The sequence below is a fragment of the Chrysemys picta genome, chromosome 5 (assembly GCF_011386835.1).
Source record: "Chrysemys picta bellii isolate R12L10 chromosome 5, ASM1138683v2, whole genome shotgun sequence".
In the NCBI taxonomy this organism is placed as follows: Eukaryota; Metazoa; Chordata; order Testudines; family Emydidae; genus Chrysemys; species Chrysemys picta.
Genome location: NC_088795.1, coordinates 41,588,490 through 41,610,720, shown reverse-complemented (window position 1 = coordinate 41,610,720; position 22,231 = coordinate 41,588,490). Strand labels below are relative to the sequence as shown.

General features: G+C 40.2%; 1 protein-coding gene across 3 annotated transcripts in view; it reads left to right on the top strand.

Moving 5' to 3' along the window:
- TNIP3 (TNFAIP3 interacting protein 3) overlaps positions 1–22,231 on the top strand; it is a 119,711-nt gene that overhangs the window by 50,824 nt on the left and 46,656 nt on the right. For all 3 annotated transcript variants that reach the window (XM_065596307.1, XM_065596306.1, XM_005290283.4), the window contains one exon: positions 13,244–13,376. In XM_065596307.1, coding sequence (XP_065452379.1) covers positions 13,356–13,376 — 21 coding nt within the window. In that variant the 5' untranslated portion in view covers positions 13,244–13,355. The remainder of the gene's footprint in view (positions 1–13,243; positions 13,377–22,231) is intronic.

Below are 22,231 nucleotides of genomic sequence, written 5' to 3'. Positions count from 1 at the left end.
GAGTTTCCATGTCTTGTATGTCCATTCTGGTTCTGTTTTATTTTGGCTTTGCTCACAGGCATAGGATTTGCCCTATAGCACCAATCCTGCCACAAGGTGATTTCAAACTAGCTTGCCAGTTGTTTATGTCCAGAACTCTATCTTTATAAAATTCAGCTTGCTTTATTGCATACAGTGGTGGCACTCCAGAATAACCATATAAAGAGGAGGCAATGTGCTGTGTAACCAAAGTAAGCTTTGTTAATCCTGGCTCATTGATTTGCACAGCTGCTTATTAAAAGAAAAGAGGGACTGGATGTCATTACATTATGTCTCCCAGTTAGAACCACATAATTTAATTGGAAAATTGGCAAAGATTAGGTAACAATGTATAAATAAATAGCATTAAAGGGCCATTTAACCCTATAGTTTCTTAAAAGTTTGGGTGTTAAAGCCAAGTGCCATAGAGAAGAATGTGAAAGTAATTTTTTGAAGAAACCTATCTGCAGTTAGAAGAGGGTCCTGTGGCACCTTTAAGACTAACAGAAGTATTGGGAGCATAAGCTTTCGTGGGTAAGAACCTCACTTCTTCAGATGCAAGGCTGACCCACAAAAGCTTATGCTCCCAATACTTCTGTTAGTCTTAAAGGTGCCACAGGACCCTCTGTTGCTTTTTACAGATTCAGACTAACACGGCTACCCCTCTGATACTATCTGCAGTTGACATTTTAACAACTTGACCATATATGAGCATATGGGAGAAAGTGATATGATCTTTATCCAGGCACGTAGTTAATTATTAGAATAGAAAAGAGCAGATGATGTCGCTACCTGCAGCAGTGAAAGTAGAGACACAAGCAATTTTCTTGATATGAAGGATGATATGGCTTGAGTCAGAACTACTCTGATAGCTAGCTTTAAATTCTCAAATGTATTCTTTTTAGATGTAAAATGCAAATGAAGTTTTTGTCCTCAACCTGGTACAGCTCTGGATAAATGGCTAACTTCTTTTCCGTGTGCGTGTGTGTGAGAGAGAGAGAGAGAGAGAGAGTTTTTTTTTTATTATTTATTTCCACAATAAAAAAGCATTTAAAATGCTAGGCACAATTCAAAGTCTTTCCCTTATGCAAGTGGGAGGGGAGATTGATCGAGCTCTCTTCATCCTCATGGTTCCCTAAGCCCCATACTGTCTCTGGGCTGCTGTATGGACTTGTCCCTTCACAGTACAGCTGGGAAAAAGTTAAGAGAGGTGGTTTTTTGTTTTTTTGTGAGGGGAAAATGGAAAATACTCAATTTTGCTTCAAACCAACCCGTTTTTTTGTATTGTTCAGCCTCCAAACTGAAAAATGAATTAGTCTCTCAACTCTACTTTACAGCAGGGTCTGGGTAGTTTATCTTAGGACTTTAAAATTTTTCCTTTTGTATTCTATCTCTTGCCAACCTTTTCTAAGGACCAGAGTTCTGACAGTCTTTCCATTTAATTCAACGGGCTGTGGATTGGGACTCATTCTTGCTCAGCGGGAATATTGTCAACCCATCACAATGCTGTAAAAGTATTAAGTGTAAAAGATTCACTGCTTATAAAAAGAAAAAAGGGTTTGCCAGACCTTTCTCCCAAAGACCTGCAAGAATTACATCCATGAGTCTCCTGTTACATGCTGGCTTGGAAATCAAGAGACCAAAACTAAATCAAACTCAGATCTCACCCCTCATAATACTCAGGATGTGCTACTATTAGGCTATTGCACCAAACCGGTGGAAGACTTGTGCAAATACATTTAAACCTATAGCATGTTGTGGTGGGGATGGGAGGGAGGGTATAATGTGATAAAGTTTTCTAAATTTATGTTCATCTTCCACTTTTATTTAGCAAGCAGAACTGCTCAGGCAGCATAGCTCTAGCCCAGAATTTCCTCTGTGATTCAATTTTATGACCCCAGCTGGGGTAAGTAGTCTTCTAATTGCAGCTGGACTGTTTGGTGAGGCGATGTTCTTGCACACGTCACTGAATTACCTCACCCACCTTGTCTCTGTCACTAAATATAGCTAGTCAACCTCCTTCATATATTTGGTGAAATCTATATATACTATGGCAGTGTTGCCTGGTGAATACAGCACTGGACTAAAACTCAGACGACCTGAATTTTGTTCCTGGCTCTGCCCCAGGCCTGCTGGGTGACCTTGGGCAAGTCATTTCCCCTTTCTGTGTCCCAGTTTCTCCATCTGTAAAATGGGGGTAATGATACCGACCTCCTTTGGGATCTACTGATGAAAAGCACTATATAAGAGCTACGTATTCTTATTTGTTGGGTGTGAACGTACACACCCAACCTCTAAGGGTTTTTTTTATATAATATATATATGATTATATATATATAATAACTAATGTGGTGCTGCTTCAGAGGTTTAGAGTAGCATTGGGCCATTGCAAGTCATATGATATTACAGTATGAAAATTGGTCACCGTTTCTATAAAAGAGCAATATTGGTCTAGCACTGGGCATCAACTAAATCTCAATATTAAGTTTATCCGGTGCCTAGGCTGTATTTGAGATGATCATGAGGGGTGTATTATATCTCAGGATAGGGCTGACAACCTAATTAACGTAAATATCCCATTGATGCTCTGTGTGCTTTCTTGTTTATCATGGAAAAATCAAATGGGTCAGGGTTATGAAGCATAGAACTTTTCACCTCTAGGCCACCTAGGATCAATCATGATTGGAAGTTAGCATCTGCTGGATGCTCACTATCCTATATGAAATAAATTGGTGGTCTTAGTCCATTTTCAAGATGACAGATCTCAAATATCACTGGAGCAATGGGGCACTTATGTGGGAAGCCTCAGAAAAAAGGGGAGGAACAGTATAGCCTTGGAGACTAAGCTGCTTTCTCACCCCTACCCTGATTCAGGATGAAACACTGGCAGAGATGTTTGGGGGGAAATACTGCTGTACCTGGTCAGTGGATAATTTGAGTCTCCAGGTCTGCCCTTCTAGAGCAGTACATGATCACTAAACTCTCTGGAAAAAAAATGAACTGAGAGTCAAGCAGCAATCTGAGTCAGAGCTATAAAAGCCTAACTCAAAGTGAAAGTACTCAAATCATTCTTTCATACTTTTTTTTTTAAATGCTCCAGCTCTCCTGTGATCTCTGGACATGAATTATTTGTATTGTAAGGGGCTCTACAAAAACTTCGATATTTTCAAGCTTTTTGTGATGCATGTTGAGATTCAAGCTGGATTGGCTGGTGATATTCCTCACATGGCCAATGTCACATTGCACTTCTCCTGGTTCCCTGATTAGCTGAATCTACTCTTTTTGTGTTCACAAAAGCGCTAAGAAGTCATTTTCGGTACGTCTTCGTTAACATGAGTGATCTGCACCCCCATTAGCCTAGCCTGGGTGTGAGCAGCCACACCACAAAGCTGTACCTGAGGCTACATCTACACTATGGGGGGGGTCGATTTAAGATATGCAAATTCAGCTACGTGAATAGCGTAGCTGAATTCGACGTATCGCAGCCGACTTACCCCGCTGTGAGGACGGCGGCAAAATTGACCTCTGCGGCTTCCCGTCGACGGCGCTTACTCCCACCTCCGCTGGTGGAGTAAGAGCGTCGATTCGGGGATCAATTGTCGCGTCCCGTTGGGACGCGATAAATCAATCCCTGAGAGGTCGATTTCTACCCGCCGATTCAGGCGGGTAGTGTAGACCCAGCCTGAGTTATTGTGTCCTTGCTGGTGCTGTGCTACCTGCGTGTGTACTATGACCTGTGGGGGCATATCCCATGGTTCTTTGTGCTGCAGTAAGTTGAGACCCTCTGATTCTTTTCAGTTAATTGTAAGAAGGCATTGGAGAGCTCTGTGCAAAGTGCATGTGCAAAAGCAGCACCTGGGCTTTAGGCTTTACTCCAGGATGGGCCAGTTATCTTGGAGTGAAAGCATCACTAAACTGGGGTCAGACGTTTTTGTGTGTGGATGGGAGGAGGTTTGGAGTAACATCTGCATAATATACTGGGTGAACTGTGAAGTAAAGACCTACCCTTTGACGGGGGGAGAGATTATTTTTGGGGTTTTCTCTAAACCAGTCCAAAAAACCTAGTGTCTGTCTATCTGATACAGGTCTCCACAAGCCTATGCTGCTGCTTCCTGTAATTCCATCACTGCATAGGTTGTGAAGGGATTCATTTTTCAGGCAGTTGAGAATTTTCAAATATTGATTCCGTTTTAACAAGGGCACCGCCGTATGAGACGCATGAAAGTTCTGTTCTGTTGTTGCATCAGATAGCTCCACATGTTTGGGGCCTGACCTCCTGTAGATTACTATCCCTAAATATTTCTTCATATATGAGGCCTGGGAACTGGTTTGTTTGTTTTTCCATTATTTGAGATTCTTTATAAACACCTCATTATTATACTATTGTATAAAGGCTTGATCCTACATCCGTGGAAGTCTGTGGCAAAGCTCCTATTGACTTCAGTGGTACAGGATCAGGCTCTAAGTGAACAAAGGAGACAAATGATTGCTAGGCTGTATAAGTGAGGGGATATCAAAGGCAGTGTGCAGACCTAGGCAAACAGACACTAGATGCAACAAAAGAACAGAATCTTGATCTTTCTCAGAGGATTGTTGCCTTGCAAAACAAAGTCATGATGATAATAAAATGGTGATGATTTGGAATCCCATATTTCTCCCTCCCTTATAAGGTAAGGCTGGCTATTGAGAAATGTTTTTTTCCCATTTTTTTTCTTCTACAAAAAAATTTCCCAATATAGGAATTTCAGCAAAATTTGAAACTAAAGTGACATTTAAGAACAGTTTCCTGTTGTGATGTACATTTTGAGGTGGGGGTGGGGGTGGGGGTAAAATTTCAAGAGAATTGTCCATTTTTGGACAGCTGTGATCAGATCTTTTTGCTTATAAAAGTAACACTTAAAAATTACAAGAAGGAAGTACTATGCTCATCTTACCTTTGTTTGCTTCTGCGTTCAGCCTGCTATATATTCATAATCACAGATGTTGATATGTTTGCACTGTGAAGATATTGAAAGCAAAGACTTTGTCCTATTAAAAAAAATACAAGCACTTCCAATTTTTTCTTATTGATTTTACAAAAAGGAAAAGCATAATATGAATGATCAGAACCTCTAATAGAAACTTGACACTTCAGTAAATGTAGATGTCATCTTTTCGTTGTAGATCCAATACAATGATATCTGACAGTTATTTTAGTAACAAAAGCACAGCTTAAATAGTCCAGAACAAAATGTCTTAATTTATTAACGTTTTTCCTTCAGTACAACTTTTAAGTTAAGATTGTACAAAATGCACCTTTAAACTTTGTAAAACCTAATGTAGTTTGTGTGTTTGGGTAAATTACTTTCTATGATTGCTAAATACAGAGTGCCGTCTAGAGGTCATTAGGAAGAACTGCTTCATTAGCAACAGAGGGTCCTGTGGCACCTTTAAGACTAACAGAAGTACTGGAGCATAAGCTTTCGAGGGTGAATGCCCAAAATTCTATGAAGCTTGTCACACAGCACTCTTTAACAGAGCAGAACATTACATTTGCTTATTTTCATGCCAAATACAATGAATTTCTATGGCTTAATATTTTATATACTTCACAGTAAGTTCCATACACTGAATTAACAAAACTTTAATTCACTCCTTTAACGAACAGAAGCATAACCTATTGAAATGGGTTAAGAACAGCCAATCCAAGGCTACGTATTATAAGACAATAATTGGCTAAAGTTCAGTAAAGGGTAGGCTTAGGAAACAGACTGAAGTCCAAACCTGTATTCGTTCTTTCTGAAGGGTGGGAAATACTGTACTGAAAGTCAATTTAGTTTTATACAATCCACATTCAAAATAATATGTTAATAGAATGAAATGAGGAGTTAAGTTTGTCCTCATGATAGTTGTCCCCCGCTCCCCTCCAATTTCCCATATGAATCCTCTGGGAAACCTTGAGGAAATGCACCCAGAGTATTTGTATAAAAAGGAGGGAAGGCACTAGGCACTAAAATATATTTTATGGGATTTCCAGTGAGAATCTGTGTGTTATCCCTATGCCTGCCTGCTGACTTGTTATGCAAATAACCTGTAGAGTGCAACCTGAGTTGTCTAAATCTCATTTATGTGAAGCTCTGTATCTGAATCAGAGTCATGCCACCAAGCTTTAGGTGAGGACATGATCCTGTTTCATTGAATGGGAGGTTTCAGTAAAGTGATGCCTAGATTATAGGGAAAGTCTGCTGGCAAATTGCCTGATTATTTCCTATCAGGCAGTCTATGGAAGGCTTCAGAGATTGGAGCAACAGTAGTAGGCTAATGTAGGCTGATTATTGCCATTTTAACTACTGTATTTTCTACATTTCCTTTCTTATTTGACCTGACCAGAGGCTTAAAATGCTGGAAACTGCCTGTGTGTGATGTTTCAGCAGGAGGAGAGAGTGAGCTAGGAGAAGAGGTTCTGAGAGCAATTCACTCCCCTTCCTGGAACTTAAGTCATAACTCTGCCCATACTTTCCAGTCTTCTGTTCTTGCACTGCTTCCGCTGCCCAGATAACTGGGGGGATCAGTCAGCAAGTCAGGGCTGGATTCCCCTAAGTACTCAATGTTTTGGGGGTGTCCTAGGTATCTCTTGATAATGGAGGTTGTACTATAAACTTGTTGCACTGAGGCAGGATGTAAGAGGAAGCAATAGGGCATGGTGTGTTAGCATTGGCACCTTTATAGGACCAAAGATAACTCAGATATTTACTTTCTTTTACCTCACTTTTTCATAGGCCTGAATTTATCATTGAGCATTAATTTATTTAGTGTATGTAATGTATGGTACACAAAGAGAAAGTCAGTGCCTGCTGAAAAGCTCATGGTTTAAAATAAAGATACAGAGAAAATGGCATGCCCTGGGAAATCCAGTAGAGGGAATAATTAGCTATGTACATTATGCTCAAGATAGTGAAGTCCCAGGCAGACTGTGAAGAGCTACAAAAGGATCTCTCCAAACTGGGTGACTGGGCAACAAAATGGCAGATGAATTTCAATGTTGATAAATTCAAAGTAATGCACATTGGAAAACATAATCTCAACTATACATATAAAATGATGAGGTCTAAATTGGCTGTTAAAACTCAAGAAAGAGATCTTGGGAGTCATTGTGGACAGTTCTCTGAAAACATCCACTCAAAGTGCAGCGTCAATCAAAAAAGCGAACAGAACGTTGGGATTCATCAAGAAAGGGGTAGATCATAAGACAGAAAATATCATATTCCCTCTATATAAATCCATGGTATGCCCACATCTTGAATACTGCGTGCAGATGTGGTCGCACCATCTCAAAAAAGATATATTGGAATTGGAAAAGGTTGAGAAAAGGGCAACAAAAATGATTAGGGGTATGGAATGGCTGCCATATGAGGCGAGATTAATAAGACTAGGACTCTTCAGCTTGGAAAAGAGACGGCTAAGGGGGGATATGATAGAGGTCTATAAAATCATGACTGATGTGGAGAAAGTAAATAAGGAAATGTAATTTAGTCCTTCTCATAACACAGGAACTAGGGGTCACCAAATGCAATTAATAGGCAGTAGGTTTAATACAAACAAGGAAGTATTTTTTCACACAATGCACAGTCAACCTGTGGAACTCCTTGTCAGAGGATGTTGTGAAGGCCAAGACTATAACAGAGTTCAAAAAAGAAGTAGATAAGTTCATGGAGGATAGGTCCATCAATTGCTGTTAGCCAGGATGGACAAGGATTGTTTTCCAGAAGCTGGGAATGGACGACAGGGGATGAATCGCTTGGTGGTTACCTGTTCTGTTCATTCCCTCTGGGGCACCTGGCATTGGCTACTGTTGGAAGCCAGGATACTGGGCTAGATGGACTTTTGGTCTGACCCAGTATGGCCATACTGGATGTTCTTAAGTTGAAGCCTTGTTGTTTGGCACATTTAAAATGAGACTGGACAAAAACTGCTATTTAACTGTAAGAGCCACATATGTGATACCTTATCCATCTGATAACAAAGAATTCAGGGTGGAAGGGTTAAATAGATCTATTCACTTTTAACAACCATTCAGCTTGCCCTCCACAATGACAAATACATTGATTTTTCCCTATGTAGTAGCATTAGACAAAACAAGGCAATTCTTCACATTTAAATATTTTGAACAAAATTATTACAAATGGGCTTCCATATTATCCCCTACTTTGCTCAGAAGTACTGGAACAGCTGCTTCAACCTTTATTCCAATCTAAATGACACCTAGGGCTCAGTCCAAGTTATGCCTGAGTAAGGACTACAGGACAAGGCCATATGTTCTCTTGATATATCATCAGTTCACAAACGGTATTCCTAGGAGTGCAACCTGAAGGAGGGTTGGACACCATTTTAGGGGGGAAAACTTGGTGTTTAATCTACAACTTCAATAAGAAGATTAGATAAAATGATGAGTGCAAATAGTCATTACAGCAAGGGAGAGTTGCTGGTTCTCCATTGAACTGAGGCAATCCTTTGAGCCTAATTAACTTGAAATCAGATTGTCAAGGCTGAATCCCCACTCTGTCACTTTGAGTACAGAAGGTGGGGACCTGCAAGGATTTTAAAAAATACTTGCCACTCCAGGCTTGTATTAAACTCCCAAGGTTACAGCTTTTCTCTGACCTTGGCTTGGTAAATGCTGCCACCATTCAAATGCAAAAAAACCCACTTTGGACTCAGGAAGGAGCACTGTGGGGTACCCTCAAGCCCTTTCACCCTTCCCCGCCCTCCGGGGAGGAGCTGAGAAAGAAAACCAAGGAATTTAGCTGTTGCTACCAGCTTATCAAACAACATGCACAAACCTCTTAGGACACCAAAAATCCAATCCAGTTCTTAAAAAAGGTAAATTTTATTAAAAACAAAAAGGAAGAAAATACATCTGGAACTTTAGGCTTTTGTTAGATTTTAAAAGAACAATTCCAAAAATTAAGCACCCAAAATAGCTTTCTTGTGGGTTAGCTTAAAGGTTACAAGCAAACAAAAGCATATGGGGTTAGCACAGAGGAGTCCCCAAGCCTTAAAAATAAGCAGAAATAAACCTTATCATGTCTTCCTAAACATTCCTAATTTACTTGCATATTTGGGTTGTTAAAAGCAGTTCTAGATATGATCTGATGGTTTTCATATCCGGTTCAAACTTTACACAGTATTCCTGCTTATAGCATTGCTGCTCTGTGTCTCCTTCTCCAGAGAACAACAGACAAAGGGCAAGTTTCTTTCCCAATTTTAAAAAGTTCTACCTTCCCACTCGCTCTTTTGGTCAGGTGCCCACTTCCTTTTCTTTACCTGGGGGACTTTTAACCCTTTACAGGTAAAGCAAGCTGAGAACAGCTACCAAGAGGGATTTTACAGCTTGCTGGCTGGCTGAGTGTCCATCAAAGGGAGCTACCCTTCCTCCCACCCCCTTCATTAATCACACAGATGATCACAGGTCTCATGACTTTGACTGTTGATCTTTGAGGGCTGGCCTTCTGACCCAGGCCATGAGTCAGGGGAAAGCCATGAAGAGAAAGTTACACCAGCCGCAGGGCAATCCATGGTGGTCGATACTAATATGTTTCTCAATTCCTGTGTCTTGAAAGAATACTCTCCCAGCTGGACAGTAACCCCCCTCCCACTTCTAGATTAAATTAGTTTAATAATTTAATCTTCATGTAACTACCCCACCCAGACAAATTGAGAGATACTCTTCACGTGCCTGGAATAAACAACCACCCCGCCTATGTGATAATTCACAATTTCCAGTGCCATATGGATGAACGTAGACACCCGCCTACACATGCACAAAATAGGTTAGTACAACATAAAAATGAAATTTACTATTGCACCCTGAAATTGTGCAAATATAACCCAGTGTTGTGGCCTACATTGTGCTTGATCCACAGAGGTGGTGAATCAATTACAGTCCCCCAGCTGTGGAGCCTGAATGTTTAGCTCAGGCTGTAGAGACTTAGGCTTTCAGCTTGAGATGCCCCTATTTCAGTCCCTGATATTGGCCAAGTTGGTAGCTAGTCCACAGAGGCACAATTGCTAGTTAACAATACACTAATCCAGGAGGAGGGAAACCTAGTGCATCCATAGCATGGCCAAGTCTCTTAAATTCTGGGTCTAAAGGATGCTGGGGTAGGAGTGGCTCTGGCTGGGCCTAATTTTACTCCCTGTCCATCAGTGCAGCAGTCCTTTCTATGGCTGGTTCTGGTATTTACATTAGTTATGTAAATCATGGCACTTACATTAATTATGAAAATAATATTCAGTCTACTTTTCCCTAACTGTGCCAAAATGACTGCTTTGATGTTGTAATTTCTGAATATTTCCAGATGTTATCAAATGCATTTAATTCTACTGTATAATGTGTAATAAATTTTGTCATGCGATGCAAACATATTTCATACACTAGGCATATTTGCAGGCAATCTGGAGGAGCTGAAACAAATATTTTTTGGAGGGATAGGGATAAGAGAGCATGGGTATGTCATAATGCATGTTACAGAGTCATTAAAAAGTCCTAATTATGTGTTTAATTAAAAACAGAGCTTACAAACTAATGCACTCATGCATAATGCTGTGCACCAATACACATTTCAAGAATCATACAAACATATGTTGCTAACGTGCAGCTTGTAATGTCTACAGTGTTTTTGAAGTTTTAGAAGAAGAAAAATTAAGGAAAAGGTAGAATTTCTTTTTTTCTTGTGTAAAATTTTCTTTGTGAATAACTTAAGAATGTTAAAGGGATCAGGGTAGCCTAGCCACATTGTGTACTACCCTTATTCCATTTGCCCTTCATAGCTGAAGGCACTGTATTTTGTCTAGTTAGCATATAACCCTTTGCATTCATGTTTGTTGAAATGGCTTGCTGGTGCTCATTTTAGGTGAAACTCACCCTATACAGAAGGCCAGCCCATGCATCACTTATAGTCTGAAAATAGGGCTTAAATGGAAGTTAAGAAGCATGGGTCTTTATGCTGGCGCTGTGCACGGGGTTAAATTTCATTTTCTGAGTCCAATCCAGCAAAGGGACAAGAACTTCCCCAAACTGGGCCCTTTGTGATTAAACTCAAGCACACATCAACTCATGTACGTCGTAAATTGCCACTGGAATGCCTGCTGCAGTTATTTGTGGCACCTTTGGTGGTGTTAGGGTATCTTCATTCGGTGGAATAATTTAGAGCAGAGTCTTTGTCGGGAGGCATTGTGATTTGGATTGTTTCACTATGAGATCTTGTTGCAACACCATAGTGCAACAAGCCATGTTGTATAATTTTGATAGTCAGCTTTTTAACCTAATTGGTGAGTGATAAGTTACCATTCCACGTTAGTAGCAATTCCCTACTCAGTTTTCAACAACCCACCTTCACTCCAATCTTTGTTATGCAGTGCCATGTAATAGCTCTGGGCTTAGATGCCTAACTAACCCAGTACTGTTTCTCATTCTGGAGCATTGTATAACTTGAGCTTTATCCAAAATGGCAAGGGATTTATATGTGTCTATAACATCATTTCACTGTCCAAAGCAACAAAGAGACTGAACATTTCTAGTTGAAAGTTACAGTAATTTATATAAAACCTCTTCCAGTTCATACATTTTGTGAATGACATTCAGTTAGTGTTAGCTCTAGAATTAGTGGTAGCTCTGGGATCAGAACTCAAGAATGTCTGACTCCTAATCATAGGCCGGCTCTGGCTTTTTTGCCGCCCCAAGCAAAAAAAAAAAAAAATTCGGGGCGGCCAGAAAGGCAAAGCAGGAGAAAAAAAACAAAAATAAAAACCCCTGCAGCGCATCTGGAGTGGCAAAGCAGGAAAAAAAAAAAACAACGGAAGGGCAGCTGGAGCCAAGGTGCTGGGGGACTCCCTGTGCTGCAGACGTGCCCCGGCTAGCGAGGGGGGGGGAGGGAGCGGGGGGAGAGAAAGAAGGGGGCAGCCAGGGCTTCAGCGAGGTGCTCGCCACGTGGTCCCGACTGCCACGCTGCCTGCCAGGAGGGCTCCACACCGCTCCGGTCGGCGGGGAGGGAAGGACATGGGCTGCCCTGTCTGGCTTGCTACAGACTTGGCACCAGCTGGGGCAGACGGAGTGTGCAGCCTGCTCCCAGCAGGGCGCTGCCCTCCTCCGCGCCGCTGCCCCCTACAGGGCGGCCAGATCGGCGAACCCCCCCCCCCCCCCCCCCAAAAAAAAAAGGCCGTGCCGCCCTAGGATTGGGCAGATTGCTGCCCCATAGAATCTGCCGCCCCAAGCACGAGCTTGCTGGAGCCGGCCCTGGATCTGACTACTGGACAATAAACCAAATCAAAAACTTGACCCTTCCTTGTTGCCAGCTCTCTTTTATTTAGTACATAGGGGAAAGAACTAATGCTGATGGAAAGAGAAATACACAGTCCCTGTCTGTAAAAGCACAGAATAGAATGAATTGTTCCGTTGTCTATCCAAATTTCTGCTTGCCTAATTATAGCCTTTATTTTTATGGGGGAGATTGATGGGTTTGCTATATGGATGAACTATGTTCTTAAATACATTTTCAAATTGCCTGGAATAGGCCCCTTTCTGGATTGTTTATATAAACTGAAATAAATAAGTAAAGCTCATAGATAAAATATTCTTATTGCCTATGATTTTTCTGATAACTTCAAATGGAGAAGTTATTAACTAGATCTAGAGGAAAAACGAACACCTATTGTGTAAATAAAAAAAATTCAAACAGACCTTTTTTTAAAAAATGGTTAATTAAAAACCAATTTTTTTAAAATCAGAAATGTTATTGTAAACATTATCAAACTGTTTACTAAAAACCTGGCTGCGGCAAACAATTTTGATAACATTTTTGTTCATGTTTGATTTAAAATTTCTGGAAAAAATGAGAAAAGGCACAACATTTTTCACAAAACCCCAGAAATGACTGATAATTTTGATGCAAAAAACTTTCATTTTAAGGGAGCGGGGGAAAGCCATTTTACAAAAAAACTTCTTGTTAGAAAAATCTTATACCAACTCTAACACAAACCCATTATTGTTCCATTTTGGTGATTCTGAAATTCTGTGATTCTGCTTTACTCTTCTGTGCCTGTATGCAAGGGTGAAGCCTGCGATAGGTACAGAACTAGCTCTTCCATATATTGTGCCACATAAGGAAATGGTTGACCAGAAAATGGACTCCCTAAATTCTTTCCTGTATGCTTTAGCAATATAACCTTACCATTTCCTTCTAAGCAGGTGTGAAAGCATAGAGCTTGATGATGAAATAAGAAATCTGATAGAGAAGAACAGTATTGCACAGTACCATGAGAACTCGGAGTTCATTGCCCAAGAACGTGTGCTCAAACAGATGACTTCGTGTTCCCTGAAGGTAAGCAAATGTTTCTTTTGCAACAGTTTGTCTGCAAGGGAAGAAAAATTGAGGGGGTATCTCCTGTTGTATTAACAACTATACACAAACTTCCTTGATTGCTGAACACATCCTATGTTGAACATACTGTAAATTCTCTCACAAACCCACTTCCTGTGACTTAGGGAAACTGTTTAAGTGAGAAGACACTTCTCTTCAGCATTTTCCAAAGCCCAGCTAGAGACACTGAGAGTACATCTACACAGGGATAAAAAACGGTCAGCTGGCCTGGGTCAGCTGATTCAGGCTCATGGGGCTCAATCTCCAGATCTGAAAAATTGCTGTGTAGATGTCTGGTCTTGGACTGGAGCCCGAGCTCTGGGCCTCTGTGAGAGTGGAAGGTCACAGAACTCGGGCTCCAGCCCAAGCCAGAATGTCTACACAATTTTTAGCCCTGCAGCTTATGCCATTTGACCCAGGCCAGCTGCAGCAGCTCCCCTTTATCTCTGCGTAGACATAGTCTTATTGTCCAAAGCAGCATTCTGATTGGCCAGTTGGACCTTTTGGATAATGATATCTAAAGATGCACGGCTGTGACCTTATGAACACATACGAACATCTCTAGACCCATTGTGTTCAACGGTTCAACGGTTAAAGGGGAAGAAGAGAAACAAAAATAAGGCCCCTTGCATGAATGGGAGGGGAAGTTGGTGGAGTGGGAATGAGGGTCTGAAGAAGAAAAAGTGGTGGTTTAGACGTCCCTTTCCCCTGAATGCCAAGCTACTCTCCACCTGGTAGTGAGAGAAGGAGAGGAAATTCTTATTTCCTGCAATGGGGAAAGGAAGGAGAAACAAGATAGTGCACCCAGGCTGGGGAGAGAGACAGTTAAACTATTCATTCCTGAAGGGAACGAAGTGGAGACCCACTTCCCTTCCTTTATGACATCATCACAAGCAAAAGGATGTGGCTGAAAAGCACAACTCTAAATATGTTACAAGGAATTACCAGGAAAATGAAAGAAGATGTTACTATGATGAATCAATTTATAGGTATTTCACAAGTAAACCATCACCTCCAGAATGACTTGCTGCTACAGCTGCTCAGGAATTTTTCAGTGAAATGTTTTTTTGTCAGAAAATTCCCATTTGTTGAAACTGAAACTTCTTCGAAAGTTCCACACCTGGGCAGACAAAACCAGTTATCCCCAGAGACAGCTGATAGTTTAGAAAAACAGGAATACCAGAACATGTTGGGCTTCTCTATTAGCTCACTGCAGATCCACCTAGTAGCAATCACTGTCTTCCACCCTTGGGTAGAGAGCTATTCTATTTTTACACACCCAATAATAACCAAATTCCTGAAGGGTCTCACTAGTACCTTCCCATCAGTAGTGAAACCAACACCTCAATGGAACCTCAACCTTGCACTGTCAATACTTATCAGGCCACCCTTTGAACATCTGACCATGTGCTCAATGTCCCACCTGTCTATGAAGGTCACCATCACATTGGTCAGGAGGTTGAGCAAGCTGAGGGCACTTATGGCCAATCTGCCATATATGCTACTTTTCAAAAAGAAAAGGTAACCCTTTGCTTCCACCCAAAATTCATTCCCAAGGTAATTTTTGAGTTCCACATAGATCAATCAATTCACATACTGGTATTCTTTCCAAAACATCATGCCTCTAGTGAGAAGCAGAGGCTTTGCTCTCTTGACATCAGAGGAGCTTTGGTGTTCTCCCCTCAAAGAATGAAACCAATTAGAAAAATGTCTACACTATCTGTTGCTATAGCAGAATGAACCTTGGGTTAAGCAATATCTACACAGATCCTCTCCAAGAGGATTCCTGGCTGCTGTCAGTTACCACATAACCCTCCCTGGATAGGATGAGGGCCCATCCACTGGAACACAGGCAACCTCAGTAAGCATCTCTCCAAGAAGTACCTGTGCGGGATATTTGTAAGGCGTCAACCTAGAGTTCCATCCACACCTTCATGAAGCATTATGCTTTAATCTAAGCCTCTTCTGCAGACACAGCCTTTGAACAACATTAATACTTCCTGCTTCCTCATACCACTCTCTTCTTTGACTACTGTTTACCAGTCATCCCCATGTGGAATACACATGGGGACCAGCACTTGAAGAGGAAATGGAGTTTACTTACCTCCTTACCAGGTCCTGAGATGTGTGATCCCTATCTGCATTCCTCTCCCTGCCCTCCTTCCCCTCTGCCATGGATCATGACACTATTTGTGGTAGAAAACAGTCTGCACCTCTCCATATACCCTGGTGCTGAGCACGACAGGCTTCATGGCACAGGCATGGACCAGTGGACACTACTTGAAAGATTTTTCCATTCTCCTACACATGATGTGCCCGTGTACCCATGCATGGAGTGCACATAAGGACCACACATCTCAAAGTAAGCTTTTTTTGTGTGCGTGTATGGAAATGCATCTGTTTTGACGAAAGCTTCGCTGGGAAAAAATTTCAGATCCAGGATGGAATTTCCAGGTGGGAGAGGAAGAGGCCCCAGAATAGACCATCAGTATCCCAGTGATTATGACACTGGGGAATGTGGGAGAGCCAGGATTAAAGCTCTTCTCTGACTCAGGCAGAGCAAGAACTTGAACCTGGGTCTCCCATATCTCAGGTGAGTGCCCTAATCACAGGGGGTATTGACTATTTTAAGGTGGATCTCTCGCTCTCTTTGTAAAAATATTCAAATAGTCTCGTTTTCATTCTGATGCAGACTGAACACACATGTCAAAACCTTGGATATTTTTCAAGGAATTCTTGTTTTCTACCCAGCCCTACTTGCTGCCTACAATAAGATTAAGGGAAAATGTCACAATTAGAACAATGGGATCAGAATCATCACAAAAGGGAAAAAACCTAGATGGATTTCACATTACCATTGAAATCCACAAAAATCTCTCCCTCCTCTACCCTCCCAAAAGTGGTGAAACAAAAGCAGCACCAGGACCACAAAAGCAAGAAGCATTAAACTTCTCACTTAATACACATCAGCAAAACAAAAGTTGATGATTGTTTCAGTCAGCCACTAGATGTGATCTTTTTTTCAGCAGGAAGTTGGGAGTGTAGACAAAAATTCCTAGGGAAGAGAACAGAGAGAGGGTTTGCTCCCCCTCCTTTGTTATATAGTTCAGTGTTTCACTTGAACTATGCAGATCTGTAGTATTTTACCTCTCTTTGTATGCACTTGCACATATTCTAGTTACTTGCCCTTTGGATGTATGTGAGGGTTTTTCATACAGTTGAGAGGGCGGTACAGTGTTTCAAGTGTAAAAAAGTGTGTGGTTTTAAGATTGTTTTTAAAAAGAGTGGTTCTTTTATTTGGCCAACTATTTACTTGGATTTACAGTTAGTGCCAGCTGTGATAAAGTCCAACAATTTTCAGTGTAGGTGGCTTAAAATGAGTGTGTTGGGTTGTATAAGTTGAATATGCAGGATATGATTTCTTGCTATGCTAAAGAATACTCTTCAGATGTAAATGATTTACAATAGTAAAGAAAACAGTCATGAATGTCAGTTTGTGTAGACTCAGAAGCTGGATTGAGGGGAAATCTTTTACTTGGGGATAGAGGAAGAGGTATAAACTATCTTACGCTTCCTTTGTGGCTTTGTACATCCTTTCAGAAAAGTCAGGCACAGATAGTAAATCACGTGAATGTTTGTCAGATTTTTACGATGTTTGAGGTAGCAGTATTGCCAACCCAAAAGGTTCAAAAATCCTGTTAGACACCAAAAATCATGAGGTTATGTAAAAATACAGGTCTTTCGCCTCTTACGCACATTTAACAGGCGCAATTTCAGCTTTATGTGGTCGGCAAAAACAAAAAAAAGAGGAAAACCAACAATTTTAATACTGTACTTGTAGTGCGGGCGATTCCGCCCGCCATTCAACTCAATGTAATTTTGACTATACGCGGTTTTCGCTTTACACGATAACCGCGGAATGGAACCCCAGCGTAAGATGAGACTCGCCTGTAATAGATTTGCTATTCTTTTTATTTGCCTTCTGCTTTTTGAGCTTTTAGAGTGCACTGGGGTTACATTTTGAAGCTTTCTCCACAGCCACAAGGGCTAGAAACTTAAAGAAAAGGTAAGAATGAAGGCTGAAATCATCACATATCCATTTGACTCCAGGGGCTTTAAGAAAAACAGTCATAATCATGAGACCAATGACAAAATCATGAGAGTTGGCCACTCACACTCACCAACAGCAAACTGACCTATTCTAACCCCAAGGCTCTAGTAAGACTGTGTTTCTGAAATTGTATGTAAACAAATTCCCTTTGCTTCCTTCCCTTTTTTTCTTTATGTAAGCTAAGTTCTTCATAAATTAAAGAACATGTAAGGGCTAAAAGAGGCCATTCGAGAGAGGGAACCTGGATATGCAGAGTGAACAGACTGGACTCCAAGCATCAACTTCATGCCCTGATCACTGCATGTATTATAGTTTTAAATTATGGAATGTCATCATGCTCTGTTACCCACAGTCCTGGGCCATCTTGGTATTAAACCATAGTGGCCCTTCATGGAAAGTCTCATTTTTAATCTTCACCATGTTGTGTGAGAAGAACATAGTGCCTAACTGGCTTCACAGAGAGTTTGAAGGCACAAGAAATGCATGAAATGGATGCAAGGGACTTACCCAATTTGGTAAGAATTTATTTCGATCTGACCATGTGATCAGCCCATATATGGGCAAATGGAAAGGGTTGAGTCCTTGTATTTGAATTGCACAAGTGAACTATATACACATTTCATCTATACATACAAAGGGCCAAACTCAGAAGTGTCAGGTGGTGTGAATTAGACCTCTTGCCCTAGCTCAGACTCCTTTCCATTTACTGAAATGGAAACTTTTCCCTTTGACTAGAGCTGGCCAAATAATTTTCACTGACAAAAAATGGGAAACATATTATAAAAGTGGTTTCAAATTTAATCAAGCTTTTCAACCGTCTCAACTCAGACTCACTTTATTCTTCAAAAGTGTCAGAAGCCTAATTAGTGTAAGTTTCATATACTGAAGTACTCTAGTTAAGACTTCCTTCCCCATTGTTTCAGTGTGTATAAAAAGTCTAAATGAATCTAACATGCTCTCCCCTACATACCACCTTTGAGTCTGACACAATCTCAGAAAATTATCATAATCCTCAATATGTCCCTGGAGAGGTATCCCCTATTTTATAGAGGAGGAAACTGAGGCACAAATCACTTGTCTGAAGTGATGCAGGAAGTCAAAACAGTAAATAGAACCCAGATCTCCTAAATCCCAGTCCCCTGCTAGAACCGCTAGTACAGCCTCTGTTCCCCAAAATTACATAAAAAATTATTAAATATTCCTATTATAACAAACTAGGCCAAATATTTGTCAAAATGATATATTTTCCACATTAAATAATTTTTTATATACAGGGTATTTTAAATTTTTCATATCCATGGCATTCATATGAAATCTGATTCATTTATATTTTACATACAAGTAGAGGGCAACTTTTCCATATAGGGAAGAATAGGACCAAATAGGAAGGGACAAATAACAACTTGAAAATATTATTAACATGCCAGCAAAAAGAAAGGAAAACACTTGGTTCATGGACTATCAATAGTTAGACATATAGATCAAAAGTTACAATAACTGTTCTGTACATGAAAATATATTCCTGAGCAAGTGGATCATAGCAGTTCTGACACTGGATATAATTACAAGAAGATTATGATTCATCAGTGGGTACAGTGTGATATAGACACACTAAGTTTCACGGTATCCTTGATTTTCCTCATTCCTACATTTTTCTTCTTAGTGTTTCTTTCTAGTGCATCCTTGCTCTCTTTTATTCCAGTTTAACTGTAGATTCATGAAGTAGGTATTTAGGTCCTGAGGGCCACAGTTTGTAAACACTTAGGCACGTGAGCAACTTTGCTCACGATTAGTCCTGCTGAAGTCAACAAAGAACAATAGAAGGAAATCTCGAAGCAGAATCATTTTATTCATTGCCTAAGCTGCTATGGTCCAAGTACTGAGGAACATACTTTCATCTGAACACATGTACATACAAGCATATTGCGAGTTTCTAGAACATTAATACATATGTCAAAAAGGTGTGTTTGACATACTCATTTTTTTCAGGAAAATCCCCTTCTGACACATTTTTCTGTCTGGGTGAAGCTTGTATGCACAAAGATCAAATGTAGACAGGAAATAACACACTCTCTTTCCTGTTTAAAGACTGGCTGTATTTCCCAGCTGTAATTATCTTGCTGTTCAGTATTTCACTGCACCAGCCTGGGAACTGGGAATAGCTGCCACTCTGTACCCCAAATGTCTCTTGCTATCATCACCTTTTCATTATTTTTAAATGATCTTTTAAATGAAGGTTATAACAAGCCCTACCAGTACAATAACAGTTGGAGAAAAACATTCATATTATAAAATCCTATTCAAAGTGTTTGGGTGGGGAAAGTCTTCGGAGAGTCTTAGGGATGGTCCGAGAGAGACAGAGAGATGCGTGTGCGCACATACATACACACATGCTACACACAAATCAGCAAATTCTTAGCCTAAATAATCTTATAGCAAATATGGCTTATACAGTCCTGCCACTGAATAGTATAAGTCTATAAAGGCAATCTAATTGCAAACACCAGCGAAGTTAAGAGTCATAGAATGAAGTGATTCTATATTTTACCTGTTATCTGCATCATCAAAAAGATTGTTATCCAGCTGAGCATTTAAAAAGTCTTTAGTTTCATTAGAATTAAGGAAGATATAATGGCCAAGATTTCCAAAAGTCGCTAGTGACTGAGTACCTTAATTTCTGAGTACCCAATTTACTATACATAAAGGGGCCTGTCTTTCAAAGGAAGGATGCTTAGCATTTTCTAAAAATCAAACCATTTAAGATGTCTTGAGTTGGGCACCAAAAAAACAAGACATCCAAAAACACTATAAATGTCTGAAGTTACTGTAACTTTTATAATTTTAATATGGAAACTCATGAAAGAAAAGAATGATTTTATACCATCTAGACACACATGAGGGTATATAGGGAACAAAGAAGATGAAAAGTGGGGAAGGAAAGGAATAAGGCATACTAGAGTAGATCTTGGTAATGAGTAAGTCTAAGATTTCATTACAGAGTTTGTGACTTCCAGAGACCTTTGTGACATTTTCTGCTTCAGCCCCTGGGGCAGCAGGGCTGGAGCTGTCAGTTGGTGGGGGCCCAGGGACCCTGGAGCTCTGAGCCGTGGCACGGGGAGCCCTGCAGCTCTCAGCTACCGTGGGCAGCAGGTGCTGGACCTCCCTGCTCCCCCTTTCCTGCGGCAGAGCTCAGGCTCTCATCGCCCCCCCCCCCCATCAACCTCATTTTGTCTTTTTTTTTTTTTTTTTTTTTTTTAGTAAACGTCCCAGACAGGTTACAGGCTTCTGTGAATTTTTGTTTATTGCCCGTGACCTGTCAGGGACATTTACTAAAAATAACCATAACAAAATCTTAACTTTAGGAATGAGATATCATAAATGGTAACTGCGAATCTTAGAAATTAGAAATGAAAAAGACCTACAATATTAAGTAAACTAAGCTATCTCCCTCCTAGTGCAGGATTATTCACTATACTATCTTTTAATACACCTTTTCATACTTTGGGGCAGTCTTTTAAAAGGTAGCACTGCAGCTGAATATTAAAAATGTTCTCGCGGGAGAGAAGCGACAAAATGGTTTGTGTCAAACAAAGACAGTATACTTTGTGTGTGTGTGTGTGTAATATATATATATATATATATATATATATATATATGTGTGTGTGTGTATGTAAAACAATAATGACCCAGCGGGGAACTCCTTTAGCAAATTTCCTGAAAAGAAATATCCAAAGTCTGCCAGTGCTCCAAAAAGACAGTAAATGCTCTTGGTGCTTATGTTGTGACTCAACCTGAGAAGGAAGTCTTCACTTAAATTAGAAAGCTCTACTTAAGTCAGGACTGATTCCACATGGAGTTTTTTCTGGTCAGTTTCCCATTGCTGCCACAATTGTGTTAAAATGAACAGAGAAATTAAATTATATTTAGGTCTGGCAGAAATATCATTGACAGATATCAATGTTTATTTTAAGAATTTTGAAGATATTGATTTTACATTTTCACATGTGAAATTATAGGTTGTAAACAATTTTTAAAAATAGTTATCAATTTAAAATGTTGGCAGTTAAGGAAAATTATGGGGCAGCACACAATGGGTTGGGGGATCAGACGACAATTTGACAGTAGATGTTGAGATTCAAAAAGTTAAAGCTTTATAATCATTAAAATATAACTTGCCAACTTCTTGTGCCAAAATATACCAATACATATCCTCAAATCAAACTCTAATAAGTTCCCAAGTAGTATTTTTCTTTCTTAGCCTACCTGTAAACTTTTATTATCATCAATGGAAATATTTTTTTCATCAGTTTGTGTGTACAATGGAATCACTTACCTACATTTACCAATAAAATCAAATCCTTCCAAGCCTAATCACAGTCAATGTTGGTTTAGTGCCACAATTGCATGTCAGAATCCAATACTAGGAATTGCAGCCTAAATAGCAAAAAGGGGTCCTTCTGCTGCTCTCATTGGATGAAAGAGGGCACATGCATGGCAAGGGCAGGTCTGAAAATATGCTGGAACTAGAAGGAAGGGGTGCACTAAAAATGAAATAATGAAAAGTAGGGCTGAGATGAATGAAGAAAAGGAATATTTGGGGGGCATGTCCTACAAACTGATAGGAGCACTGGAGCCATTTTGAAGACAGTATGTCTTTATTTAAATAGATATTTCAAGAGAATATAAAACACATATATTCACTGTA